We start from the raw sequence: 15,110 nt of genomic DNA, 5'->3' as shown, positions 1-15,110 counted from the left end.
GTCTGGAGGTGCGGGCGCAGAAGACCTTGTAACGTCTGCCGGAGGGAAGTAGTTCGAACAGTCCATTACAAGGGTGTGAGGAGTCTTTATGGATGCTGACGGCCTTCCTGAGGCACTATGTGTGGTAGATGCCCTCCAAGGATGGTAGCTGTGTCCCAATAATCTTCTGCGCTCTGTGGACGACGCGCTGAAGAGCTCTCTTCTCCACCTCCGTGCAGCTGAGATACCACACAGAGATGCCATACGTTAATATGCTCTCTGTGGTGCAGCGGTAGAAGGTTGTCAGCAGCTGTTGGGGCAGACCAGTCCTTTTTAATGTTCGCATGAAGAACAGTCGTTGCTGTGCTTTCTTGACCAGCGCAGCGGTGTTAGTGGACCATGTGAGGTCCTCTGAAATGTGCCCAGAAACTTAAAGCTGGACACTCTCTCCACACTGTCCCCGTAGATGGAGATTGGGGCGTATTCTCCATTATGTGACCTCCTGAAGTCAATAATCAGCTCAAGTTGGGAAAAAGGGAAGCACAACGGGATCTGGGGGTCCTTGTACATCAGTCTATGAAAGTAAGCATAACAAGAAGAATCGAATATAGGAGCAAAGAGGTCCTTCTGCAGTTGTACAGAGCCCTAGTGAGACCACACCTGGAGTATTGTGTGCAGTTTTGGTCCCATAATTTGAGGAAGGGCATTCTTGCTATTGAGGGGTTTACAAGGTTAATTCCCGGGATGGCGGAACTGTCATATGCTGAGAGAATGGAGCGGCTGGGCTTGTACACTCTGGAGTTTAGAAGGATGAGAGGATATCTCATTGAAACATATAAGATTGTTAAGGGCTTGGACACACTAGAGGCAGGAAACATGTTCCCGATGTTGGGGGAGTCCAGAACCAGGGGCCACAGTTTAAGAATAAGGAGTAAGCCATTTAGAACGGAGACGAGGAAACACTTTTTCTCACAGCGAGTGGTGAGTCTGTGGAATTCAGAGGGCGGTGGAGGAAGGTTCTTTGGATGCTTTCAAGAGAGAGCTAGATAGGGCTCTTAAAAATAGCGCAGTCAGGGGATACGGGGAGAAGGCAGGAACGGGGTACTGATTGGGGATGATCAGCCATGATCACATTGAATGGCGGTGTTGGCTCGAAGGGCCAAATGGCCTACTCCTGCACCTATTGTCTATTGTCTATTGACTTAGATCCTCCCACACTGTTGAGTGCATTGCACAGCAAACTTTCGCCATTCTGTTCGATAATGTGCGACATCTTGCACCCTCGATAGGTTAGCGTCCCAGGCTTTCAAATCCTTCTGGAATGTTCGCCTCCATGTGAGCTTTGTTCAGCCTCTTTTCCTTCTTCCGTCAGGTTGCCATGTCATTGCTATCTTAGGTGCACGATCTGGTGACATTCTGAGTACATGTCCGGCAAATTTCATTATGCGTACATCTATGTCCTGGCTGATATATAGACAAGCAAATTATCCATAAAGCGTCAGGGAATTAATTGGACATAAACTGCAGCATTCAGTTTATTAATGTCTATTAATTTTTAGATGTTTTTGCTTTTTCAGTTGCTTTGTGGTGGTACTTTGAGTTAAATATATCTTAAAGTATCAGGCCATTGATAACAGACACAAAGAATATCCTGATTCTGTATCATTTGATATTGCCTTGATTTACATTTTCTGAAGAAAGGTTGGTGGCTAGATTATTTAATGTTTTGCCTTTTCTTATGTTTAGCTTCAGAGGAGTTTCACTCTTAATCGTCTGAGAAATTGGACCAACCCAAAGAACATGTCCTGGACATCTGTTCGAGTCACTCTCCCCAAATTCAAGCTGGAAGAGAAATATGAGCTTTCATCAATCCTCCCCAATTTGGGGATGGTGGATGCTTTTGATAGTATGAAAGCCAACTTCTCTGGAATGAGTGAGGGAAAAGATCTGTCAGTGTCAAAAGTCATTCATCAGTCCTTTGTTGAAGTTGATGAGGAAGGCACTGAAGCAGCTGCTGCAACAGCAGTCACCATAGAACTGAGATCTGGAAGGTTGTCATATCCTGAAGAATTTAAGGCTGATCATCCATTCCTGTTTTTCATCCGCCACGCAAAGACACAGAGCATTTTATTTTATGGAAGGCTAACCTCTCCTTAAATGCAGTGCCTTGTCAGTTAATTACTTTCATAGCAATTTTGTCAATGTCTACAATTGTAAGTTTGAGAGTATGGTCATTGGAACTTTTTTATAATCTGAATCATTGCCAAGGAATTTATTTGGAAATTACAATGTTCATGGTGGTTGAGAGGTGGGGTAGAATTTAGTCAAATTTATGGATTGATTTTTATCTTCTTAACATCCATTGTAATTTTATCATTGTGCTCTTAATTGGTGAGGGAATGGAAATTATAGACAATAGACAATAGGAGCAGGAGTAGGCCATTCGGCCCTTCAGGCCTGCACAGCCATTCATTGAGATCATGGCTGATCATCCACATTCAGTACCGCGTTCTTGCCTTTTCCCCATATCATTTGACTCCACTATCTTTAAGAGCTCTATCTAACTCTCTCATGAAACCATCCAGAGAATTGGCCTCCACTGCCTTCAGAGGCAGAGAATTCCACAGATTCACAACTCTCTGGGTGAAAAGATTTGTCCTCATCTCCGTTCAAAATGGCCTACACCTTAGTCTTAAACTGTGGCCCCTGGTTCTGGACTCCCCCAACATCGGGAACATGTTTCCTGCCCCTAGCATGTCCAATCCCTTAATAACCTTATATGTTTCAATAAGATCCCCTCTCATCCATCAAGTCCTTTTGTAAAATGAGGGGCCTATTGAAAAGAGAGGAGCTTGTCTCATGCTAAAAATGTGTAATCCATTAGTCTAGGACATGAAAGTTACAAATTTGCTATCACCAACGTGCAATAGAAATGGACAATGGGCTGAAGAACTTTGAACACCATCCCACCTCGTTTATCAGTACTCTTGCCAAAACATCTAAATGTGTCCACTTGGAGACACAGACCTATAAAAACCACAGACACAGACCCCTACCTCCATTAAATAATTATGCCGTCTTGTTGAAATTTTCATTTGTGAATCTGAACGGCTTTGTCTCAGAATTTAAACAACTGGTAAATAACTTGTTGATTTCAATCTAATTTTTATTTAACCAGTTTAGATCCATTTCCTCCATCTTGGTAATCTTAAGTGGTCTTCTAAATTGATCTTTTGTTCTCTTATCTATCTGGCCGGCTTTTGGGACACTTTGTTTCCAAGTGAAAATAAAATCATTAATGCAGAGCATGTGAAGTGTAGTAAATCGAATTCAACAAATAAACTGCAGGAATGGGCATTGGGAGTAGTGGATTTAGCTGAGGAGACAACTTTAATGCTAAAGCTGTTGGTAAATCTATGTTGGAAGCTGTAATTTTCATTTTCTACAATGACCTTGATACTGAAGTAATTGTTCTCAAGTTTGTCATAATTGCCTTTCCAACAATTGTCAAAACAATGCTTTCAGCCGCCTTTATGGCGTGTTTGCTGCAAAAATAAAAGTTCAGAGCAATTTGTTTATTCATTGTGGATGTTGTAAACTTCTTTCAAACCAGGTGAGTGCATTGGTTGGTTTTTCAACCAAAAGGCTCTCCTATCACAATAGAGAGAGGACATAATACCACTAGCTTAAGACAACAAAAACTTTTGATGAGGAACTTGGATATGTTGGAACGTGATACTTTACAATATCAGTAGAATGCCTTTACAATGTTGTGTGGAAGAGTAGGAGAGATGAGACACCAATGAACATTACATTGGAACAAGAATGTGACTGGGAGATTGGATACCTATATGATTCAGCTTTTCCAGAGAACTTCAGCAGAAGTGGAGTGACTTTGAGAATAGGGAAAGTTCATGTAAAATTGGAATTCAAACCAAGGGCCAAAGAAACAAGAGATCAGGTACAGAGAAAGGTCAATATGGTTGTGGAAGCTAAACCTACAGGGAACACATGCAAACTGCTTCCAAACTTCATCAAAGTTCCATTGATGACATGGAGATACTTTTTAGAAGCAGAGGGCCAAGTTCTAATTCTTATGTTTAACACCATCCAGAATTAATTTATTTTAGGCAGCTGTTAATGGTGGGATCAAATTAACACTTTGGCCACATCTTGGACAGGTGGAGCCAGGATTGATTTCAGAGCTGTATATGTATTACTGTAAATTATCTATAGCATGCCCATGTAACACAAAAAGCCACATAACAAAAATTTCTCATAATTATTGCATTCATTTTTGATTGACTAAAAGATCCACAACTGAATTTTACAAATTGCTCCATCCCCTTTTTTGACTCTCCTTTATTTCATCTGTCCATCTCCACTCATGACCCTTCCTTCTCTTGAAACTTCTCAAACAAAAATAATTAATTCCATGACAACCAATTATTAATGGTAAATGCAGATTTTCTAAAGCTTTGTTAACATTATCACTAGTCTGTCTTTTTGGAAATTCAACATTTGCCGCAACACAAGCGGTTCACTGTACCTTGGTACATGTGACAATAAACTAAACTGAACTGATAGCTATGAATCACTCGAGGTCAATGACACTATTATTATTATTTTTCCTTGTGTCAGTGGAGCTGCAACAAATTTGTATCTGATAGCCTGTGAAGCGTTTACGTGATCAGTAACGGTGAATCTAAACTAGTCCCGAAGAGGCGTTCCATTCTATTCATTTTGCTCTCCTGGTGTCTGATAAACTTCATCCCTCCCCATCCACCTGTATTCCTTCTCCTGGCCTCACACTTCGCACCTCTTCTATCCTTATCTCATACCTTTTGTCTTTTCATCTCTGGCCTTTATCCAACCATCTGCCTATCAATCCTCTCTGCCTATCTGCCTATCAATCCAGTCTGAAGAAGGGTTTCGGCCCGAAACGTCACCTATTTCCTTCGCTCCATGGATGCTGCTGCCCCCGCTGAGTTTCTCCAGCATTTTTGTGTACCTTCGATTTTCCAGCATCTGCAGTTCCTTCTTGAACAATCCTCTCCCCTCACCTGCATCCATTACCACTGAAGAAGGGTCTCCACCTGAAACATCACCCATTCCTTCTCTCCAGAGATCTCCTGCTGAGTTACACCAGCATTTTGTGTCGACCTTCCACTGTCATTTGTCAGGCTTTGTCCTGCCCCTCCTCTTTCAGCTTTCAACCCCCCCCCCCACCCACACCACAATCAGTCTGAAGAGTGGTCTTGACCCAAAACGTCACCTATCCATATTCTCCAGAGATAGTGCCTGACCCGCTGAGTTACTGCAACACTTTGTGTCAAAAGGAAGTGTTTTGAGGCTGCAGGCTCATTTTGGGAATAATACGATCACTGTTGTTGCACCGAGGGATGCCACTGCAACACCACAGGAGGTGGTCACTGCATCCACGCCGGCTAAGAACCGAATAATCTCACCAGCATCATTCACCTCAGTTCAGTTTGGTTTACTGTCACGTATACAGTAAAAAGCTTTTGCTGCGTGCTATCCTGTTAGCAGAAATAAATCCTGTTAGCACTTGTTCAACCTTTCTACAGAGAAAGGTTGAACAAGTTAGGTCTTTATTCTTTGGAGCGCAGAAGGTTAAGGGGGGGCTTGATAGAGGTCTTTAAAATGATGAGAGGGATAGACAGAATTGACGTGGATAAGCTTTTTCCATTGAGAGTAGGGACGATTCAAACAAGAGGACATGACTTGAGAATTAAGGGACAGAAGTTTAGGGGTAACATGAGGGGGAACTTCTTTACTCAAGAATGGTAGCTGTTTGGAATGAGCTTCCAGTGGAAGTGGTGGAGGCAGGTTCGATTTTATCATTTAAAAATAAATTGGATAGGTATATGGACGGGAAAGGAATGGAGGGTTATGGTCTGAGTGCAGGTAGATGGGACTAGGGGAAAATAAGTGTTCGGCACAGACTTGAAGGGCCGTGATGGCCTGTTTTCCCATGCTGTAATTGTTATATGGTTATATGGTAAATACAATACATGATTACAATCGAGTCATTACAGTGTGTAAATACATACCTCTCCTTTCTGCAACATGTTCTCCAATAATAATCCCTTTGATTCCTGTTTAAATTACAGTGGCCAATTAACTCATAACCATATAGATTTTGGATTTGGAAGGATACCGTAGCAGCTGGAGGAAATCCATGTACTCAAAGGGGGAATGTACACACTATACATAGATAGTACCCGATGTCTGGATCAAACCCACATAGCTGGAACTGTGAGGCAGCAGCACTAAATGGTGCAACACAATGGGGCACCACGATTCGGCCCACTCAAGCATCACGGTGTAAGTCGGTAGGCAGGAGTGAGACAGCTCCAATTAAAATCCAAAGGCACACGCAACTGGACAAACTGGACTGAAGTCTGGACAAATGTGGAAAGCAGTCCAGTTTGTCCAGTTGAATGTGCCTTTGGATTTTAATCATGTAACTCCCTGGAGAAACTCTTGCTTCTTGGTTTCCTGGTCCTCCAAAAATATTCCAAATGGAATTTAAACTGGTGGACCTTCCACCACCAAACTCCAAACTCTGAAAAATAACAGCCTATTGCACTTTATCTGTTTAATTATTGTGTATATCTATGGTATATAGCACACTGAACTTTTATCCCCTGTTCTGTATTATGTTTACATATTCTGTTGTGCTGCAGCAAGCAAGAATTTCATTGTCCTATCTGGAACACAAGACAATATAACTCTCTTGACTTGACTTGGACTTAAGCAAAAAAGGGTTTGTGGGAAAAAAGAGCTATCTTAAATTTAGTTGCGTCTGGTTGGGTAACTATGGTAGGGTGAAGACTATTCCATGTTTTAATTGTGCGGGGGAACTCCATGGAGCAGCCAGCATCTCTGGATAGAAGAAATTGGGTGACGTTTCGGGTAGTGTTTCCTCTGGTTTTAGTGTTTTTAGTTTAATTTAAATATGCAGCATGGATATGCAGCATGCAGCATGGAAACAGGCACTTCGGCCGACCGAGTCCACGCCGACCACCGATCACCCATACACTAGTTCTATCCCACACATTAGCAACATAAGTCAAGAGTCAAGAGTGTTTTATTCTCTCACATCCCAGTTAGAACAATTAAATCCTTACTTGCAGGAGCACAACAGAATATGTAAACATAGTACTCTGTAAACAATGTTATAAACAAGAAAACAAAACAGTGTATATCTATATTACTAAAAGTCTGATCTTGACCGCTTTTGACACACTGTGGCGTGATTTCCGAGAGAACGCCGCCACCTACGGCCGTTATTTTTGGCCACCTCGCTCAGAGCCCCCCTCCGCCTTTTGGGACTGGAGGATTTTAGAGAGATATTAATGTTTTTAAAAGATTTGCCATTCTCATTGCTGCCCCTGCTGGTGGGAGGGGGAGGGACTGTAAAACCCGGAAATGGTGTGCCTCACTCAGTCTCTTCAAGATGGAGGAAGCCAGAGGGTCACGTTTCTCTGAGCTGTGAATAACACTGAACACATACTACTCAACTGTGAGGGCCCCTAATGTGGTTCTAAAATGCTTGCAAAAAGTGTCGAATGGTTCTAAAATGCTTGCAAAAAGTGTCTATTGGTTCTAAAATGTTTGCAAAAAGTGTCTCTTTTGGTTCTAAAATTCTTGCAAAAAGTGTCTCTATTGGTTCTAAAATGCTTGCAAAAAGTGTTAATGGTTCTAAAATGTTTGCAAAACGTGTCATTTGGTTCTAAAGTGTTTGTAAAAAGTGTCTCTGTAGGTTCTACAATGCTTGCAGAAAGTGTCTTTTTTGGTTCTAACATGCATGCAAAGTGTCTATTGGTTCTAAAATGCTTGCAAAAAGGGTCTATTGGTTCTAAAATGCTTGCAAAAAGTGTCTATTGGTTCTAAAATGCTTGCAAAAAGAGTCTATTGGTTCTAAAATGCTTGCAAAAAGTGTCTCTATTGGTTCTAAAATGCTTGCAAAAAGTGCCTCTCTTGGTTCTAAAATGCTTGTAAAAAGAGTCTATTGGTTTTAAAATGCTTGCAAAAAGTCTCTATTGGTTCTAAAATGCTTGCAAAAAGTGTCTATTGGTTCTAAAATGCTTGCCAAAAGATGTCTATTGGTTCTAAAATGCTTGCAAAACGTGTTTATTGGTTCTAAAATGTTTGCAAAAAGTGTCTCTTTTGGTTCTAAAATTCTTGCAAAAAGTGTCTCTATTGGTTCTACAATGCTTGCAGAAAGTGTCCTTTTTGGTTCTAAATTGCATGCAAAACGTGTCTTTTTTGGTTCTAAAATGCTTGCAAAAAGTGTCTATTGGTTATCAAATGCTTGCAAAAAGTGTCTCTATTGGTTCTAAAATGCTTGCAAAAAGTGTCTATATTGGTTCTAAAATGCTTACAAAAAGTGTCTGTATTGGTTCTAAAATGCTTGCAAAAAGTGTCTGTATTGGTTCTAAAATGCTTGCAAAAAGTCTGTATTGGTTCTAAAATGCTTGCGAAAAGTGTCTGTATTGGTTCTAAAATGCTTGTAAAAAGTGTCTTTTGGTTCTAAAATGGTTGCAAAAAGTGTCTGTATTGGTTCTAAAATGGTTGCAAAAAGTGTCTATTGGTTCTAAAATGCTTGCAAAAAGTGTCTGTATTGGTTCTAAAATGCTTGTAAAAAGTGTCTTTTGGTTCTAAAATGGTTGCAAAAAGTGTCTGTATTGGTTCTAAAATGGTTGCAAAAAGTGTCTATTGGTTCTAAAATACTTGCAGAGAGTGTCTGTTGGTTCTAAAATGCTTGCAGAGAGTGTCTCTATTGGTTCTAAAATGCTTGCAAAAAGTGTCTCTATTGGTTCTAACATGCTTGCAAATAGTGTCTCTATTGGTTCTAAAATGCTTGCAAATAGTGTCTCTATTGGTTCTAAAATTGTTGCAAAAAGTGTCTATTGGTTCTAAAATGCTTGCAAAAAGTGTCTCTACTGGTTCTAAAAGGCTTGCAAAAAGTATCTCTACTGGTTCTAAAATGCTTGCAAAAAGTGTCTCTATTGGTTCAAAATGGTTGCAAAAAGTGTCTCTATTGGTTCTAAAATGGTTCCAAAAAGTGTCTAATGGTTCTAAAATGCTTGCATAAAGTGTCTCTATTGGTTCTAAAATGCTTGCAGAGAGTGTCTCTATTGGTTCTAATATGCTTGCAGAGTGTCTCTATTGGTTCTAAAATGGTTGTAAAATGTGTCTCTATTTGGTTCTAAAATGCTTGCAAAAATTGTCTATTGGTTCTAAAATGCTTGCAAAGAGTGTCTATTGGTTCTAAAATGCTTGCAGAAAGTGTCTCTTTTGGTTCTAAAATGCTTGCAGAAAGTGTCTTTTTTGGTTCTAAAATGCTTGCAAAAAGTGTCTATTGGTTCTAAAATTGTTGCAGAAAGTGTCTCTATTAGTTCTAAAATGCTTGCAAAAAGGGTCTCTATTGCTTCTAAAATGTGTGTGTGCGCGTCGTCTGTCTGCGCGCGCGCGCGCGCGTGTGTGTGTGTGTGTGTGTGTGTGTGTGTGTGTGTGTGTGTGTGTGTGTGTGTGTGTGTGTGTGTGTGTGTGTGTGTGTGTGTGTGTGTGTGTGTGTGTGTGTGTGTGTGTGTGTGTGTGTGTCTCTCTCTCTCTCTCTTGAAATGCTGTGAAATTGGCTTGGAGTGCTGTGAGGTTGGATCTGCAGCCCGCACTCCATGATGACTTTTGAGGTAAATTCTCAGATTTTCTTTGTTAAAATTTGACCGCTTAATCTCTCTATATTAAAATTGTCTTTTTGTAAATATCAAAAGCAAAGTGTTCTCAAGAGGCAGTGAGCAGCAGAACACAGCAAGAGACACAACAAAAATAACTTAATAAATCTCATGTTTAACATTTAAACTGTTGTTATATTTTAAGTCATTCACATTTTAAACTTTAATAAATCCTTTTACCACTTGCTATGCCTGCGTGCTCTTCATCACAATGGTAACCTAATAGGCAGGAATGGTTGCGCTGTCGGAGGTTTCCAGAGGGCTAGCATGGACATTGTGCGCCAAATGGATTCTTGGGCTGGCAGCTAGGTCACTGAGGCCTGGCAATACAGTCACTCAGACCTGGCAGGCTGGCAGCTGAGAAACTGCCAGAAATTCTGCCCAAAACAGGTGACAGACTCTGTGAGAGAGAAGAAGGAGAGGGTGGACTGGATGGATTATTGGGCTCGCAATTCAGTGAGTCATGACTGGTGGGCTGGCAGTTCACTTACTCATGGCTGGTAGGCTGGCAGTGCAGCCAAACACAGCTGGTGGGCTGGCAGTTCAGTCACTTACAGCTGGTGAGCTGGCAGTTCACTTACTCATGGCTGGTGGGCTGGCAGTGCAGTCACTCACGGCTGGTGGGCTGGCAGTGCAGTCACTCACGGCTGGTGGGCTGGCACTGCAGTCACTAGGAATGAGAACAATGTCATCTTTGAAGGCTCCCATGTTGATTCTTGCAATGATCAGATTATTGTGTAGCTCTTCCACAATCATCCTCGTTCCATTGCATAGCTTTGGCGGTTCCAGGTTTTTCATTAATATGATTGGAAATTTCTGTTGGTAGTGAGTATCATGAGTTCCGTCAGTGACAGCATTGAAAGAAAAGTACTCCTTAACGATTCCAGGGAAACGCCTGATGCATGTTGAATTGATGCTTCTCATGGTATCGTTGTGAGGAACCTAGATACAATTGTTGGAGAATAATTCTGCAAGATTGTTAAATGTGGGATAGATGAAATCAATACAATCATCCAGTGTTTCTGCTGATAGAAGCATGTCTTGTGTGATTTCAATTTCATCGTCTTCATTCATTAAAATCTCATCTTCTCCAACTTTCAACAAAAATTGAGAATAGTCGCCTTCTGTCAATAGTCTGATAGTCTGTCAATCGCATGTTTGTGTGCAATTGAAACTTGGTGAAAAGTCTCCACAAATAGGATATCTTGATGCAGGCATTTTCAACATCAGCATCATTTCCCCTTTTCACCACAGGAAGGAGTTGTCAAAAATCACCACAACAAACTATAAGAATTCCTGCAGCAATTCTGGATTGTCATCATCAAAGTGTATCCTTCCATTTATTGGTTGTGGCAAATCAAAGAATTCCATTATTTTGTTGTCATTCTCAATCCTCTGGACTCACCGAAGAATTTGTGCGAAACATTTTTTTTAAGGTGGGGCTACCGGGGTGGGGTGGGGGTTGGCAAACGTCCTGCAGCCAAGGGAGGGGGACAGCTTCAGGCGGGGGCTCTCGTGGGCTGATGAGGGAGGGGGGTATCCTGCAGCGATGGGGGCGTCTTCAGTAGGGGACAGGAGGGGGAGGGTCCTATAACCAGGCGGAGGGCAACGTCTTGAGGTGGGGGATGTCAGTGGGGGGGGGGGGGGGGGAGGGGGGAGGGGAGCGGTGAGCAACCTACTCATGGCCTCTGGACTCACTCACTGCCTTGGGACTAACTCATGGCCTCTGGACTGACTGACTGACTCACTCATGGCCTCTGGTCTGACTGACTGACTCATGGCTTGTGGACTGACTGACTCATGCCCGACTTCTGGAGTCACGTCCGACTTTTTTTAACTGAAAACTGTAACATCCACATTGAGGAACAGCTTCTTCCTGACAGCCATCAGGCTATTAAACATAACGAATAAGCTCTGAACTACGAAATACTATATTATTTGTACTATTTGTTATTTGTTGATCACACACACACCCTCCACAACTCACAGACTCTCACACACTCACAGGCACACACACAGACTCACTCACACTTACAGACACACACACACACTCACACTCACAGAAACACACACACACACACACACCGACTTACAACACACACAGACTCACACACACAGACTCACACACACACACTCACACACAAACACTCACAACACACACACACTCACATACACAGACTCACGCACAGACTCACAGACTCACACACACACACTCACACACACACAGACTCACCCACACACACTCACAACACACACACACACTCACATACACACACACACAGACTCACACACACACACACAGACTCACACACACACACAAACACTCACAACACACACACACTCACACGCACACTCACACACACACACACACACAGACTCACACACACACACCCTCACACACACACTCACACTCTCACTCTCCCACACACACACACACAGACTCACACGCACAGACACACAGACTCACACGCACAGACACACAGACACATGCACATACACACAGACACAGACTCACACACAGACTCACCCACACACATCCTCACATACTTTCTCACACACACACACACACACTCTCTCTTTCACACACACACCCACACACACACACACACACACACACACTCTCTCTTTCTCACACACACACTCACACTCACACTCACACTCACACACACACACACACACAGACACTCACACACACAGCGAATCATTGTACAATGATTCAAATGTTTAAAGCCTCCACTACAACTGCTGCTAAAGCAAAAACGTGCTTTAAATAACGTTCAACAAACATACTCACCATATACATAGCAGTAAGCTCTCTTGAAATATTCAACGGCGTCTTCACTCTGGGCCTTCTGCACTCAGCACCATCTTGCCACTAACCAGAAATGATGCACAAAGCCATCTTGCCACTAACCGGAAGTCACGCCATCAGCGCCACCACTCCATTAACCGGAAGTCACGGAATGACTTTCGGTTAATGGAACCAAGAAATACAATTTTTGCAAACATTTTAGAACCAAGAAATACAATTTTTGCAAACATTTTAGAACCAATACACTTTTTTCAAACATTTTACAATCAATAAATACACTTTCAGCAAACATTTTAGAACCAAGAAATACATTTTTTTCAAGCATTTTAGAACCACATTTAGGGCACTAACAGTTGAGTAGATATGTGTTCAGTGTTATTCACAGCTCAGAGAGATGTGCCCCTCTCGCTTCCTCCATCTTGCAGAGACTGAGTGAGGCACAACATTACCGGGTTTTATAGTCCCACCCCACTCCCACCAGCAGGGGCAGCAGAGAGAATGTCAACATTTTTTAAACATTAATATGTCTTTTATTTTTCATCGATGGGAAAAAATCCTCTTGTCCTGCGCAGCAGAGGGGGACTCTGAGTAAGAAGGCCAAGAACCACAGCCGTAAGTGGCAGCGTTTTTTCTAAAATCATGAAGCAGAAAAACAGGAAGTGGTCAAGATTTGACTTTTAGTGATATAGATTTGAGGGAAATTAGTTACCGTATTTCCCGGCATTAAAGACGCACCACCATTTGAGTTGCTAAATTTTGTAAAAAGGATGGTGGGACAGGATCGTAGGTATGGTTTAGTCCAGGGGTCGGCTGCCTTTTTTACATAGGGGCCAGGACCCTCCGAGACTAGCTGCAGTTCCCAGGTCGCCTGCGAGCCCTGGGTTCAGCTGCAGTTCCGCTGTCCGGTCCCGGCGGCCACTCGGAGCCACCCGAGCTACTGAGTGAGTTTTTAAATGTGAATATCTCATAACTACACATTTGTGAGTTAGCAGTATATTGCATCAATCCACTCAATTTTAAATAATTCTACATCAAAATTCATAAACAAGGATAACACGTTTTATTTCTGTCATTTATGGTAAGATTTACACAATTTACATTGTTTTATGTGTGAGATATACAGGGTGTTCAGAACAAAGACGGCAGTTCTTTGACAAGTACGTAGTTCGGTGTCGGAGATCTTGTCAACGAGTGTTCTGGACCCATTGTCGACATCTGAAATTACAGTAAAATATCATATAGAATTAACTTATCAGAACAAATTTAATTATAACTACATACCTGCAGAATGGATGATATGTCATTTAAATGCAATTGTTTTCAGGGGTGGAGAGAGCCATGTATATTGAAGATGCATTTTTCCTCTAATAGGTCAATTTATCTGAAATGTAGAAGAGCTTACACTAGCATGCATGCCTTACAACACGAAGAAAACCAAAAATGTACAGCAGTGTAAAAATGGATACCTTTATTATTGTTTAAGAATGAACTGCAGATGCTGGAAAATCAAAGGTAGATAGAAATGCTGGAGAAATACTCCAGCATATTTGTCTATCTTTATTATTGTGGGAAGTCTAGATCTACAAAAGAAGACTTTCTAATAACTTGCTCATGTACCAAAAAAATGATGTCTTATATAATATAATACATTGTCGGGATCAGAATAGAATTGTATATGTTACAGTCATTATACATTGGGAAGTAAATTAAGGCTTTAATGTGTGCTCCTCGTGGCATGTTATTGTTCCCTATAACTCAATTTATCATATATTTTAAACATCATTGATCCGTGTACATTATGTATAATTAATACCGTTTATCATGTATTTTAAACACGATTGATCCGTGTATACCATGTACACGGCTTGGAGGTCCCAAATCGGCCGCTTCCTAACGGTGACCGGGGCTTCATGATGTTATAGGCCGTGGGCCGGCGGTCGGAGCTCTTCTCCAGCGAGGAATCCCAGACTCCGAGAAGGAAAGTGCATGCTGCCCCCGCGACTAGAAGCTCCGCACACCGTGGCTTCAGGGTGTTATAGTCCGCTGGCCAGCGATCAGAGGAATTCTTCTGGCGACCCCCGGCTCCACGATCTGAGCTAGAGGAAGAGATTGGGCAGGCCACACGACAGAAAGTTATAATTGTTTTCTTACCTTTCATCTTTAGTGGGGAACCTGAAGAAAGACAAGTCGGGTCGCTTACATTGGCTATTCGAGCACTTTATAGCAGAACAGCATACTACACTTTTAGATGTGGACCCCATGACAGAAGCTGATTAAAAAAAAATCATATATTTGATTCCCAAAATGGCGCAAAGACGCCCATGGTCAACTACGGCTTTTTCGCCTAGTGGTCTATCTTGCTCCTCTAGTATCTTTGCTTTACACTGAAGTGATTGTTACAGGTATTCAGGTGGGTGGGAAACATGCATCTAGACTTACAAAATATCTTGTTCAAAAGGGAACTGCAGATGCTGGAATATCGAAGGTACACACAATTGCTGGGGAAACTCAGCGGGTGCAGCAGCATCTATGGAGCGAAACCCTTCTTCAGCATC

General features: G+C 41.9%; 1 protein-coding gene across 3 annotated transcripts in view; it reads left to right on the top strand.

Annotated features, from left to right (window-relative positions):
* The window catches only part of LOC116991102 (leukocyte elastase inhibitor-like), a 196,616-nt gene that overhangs the window by 21,088 nt on the left and 160,418 nt on the right, over nt 1-15,110 (top strand). For 2 of the 3 annotated variants that reach the window (XM_033049459.1, XM_033049467.1), the window contains exon 8: nt 1,726-3,557. The exons of the other annotated variant lie outside the window; for it this stretch is intronic. In XM_033049459.1, coding sequence (XP_032905350.1) covers nt 1,726-2,136 — 411 coding nt within the window. In that variant the 3' untranslated portion in view covers nt 2,137-3,557. Of the gene's footprint in view, nt 1-1,725; nt 3,558-15,110 lie in introns of those variants that run through there. 3 annotated transcript variants of the gene reach the window in all.

This window comes from Amblyraja radiata, chromosome 2 (assembly GCF_010909765.2).
Source record: "Amblyraja radiata isolate CabotCenter1 chromosome 2, sAmbRad1.1.pri, whole genome shotgun sequence".
In the NCBI taxonomy this organism is placed as follows: Eukaryota; Metazoa; Chordata; class Chondrichthyes; order Rajiformes; family Rajidae; genus Amblyraja; species Amblyraja radiata.
Note: the sequence above shows the minus strand (reverse complement) of the source record. Positions and strands in the feature narration are given on the sequence as shown.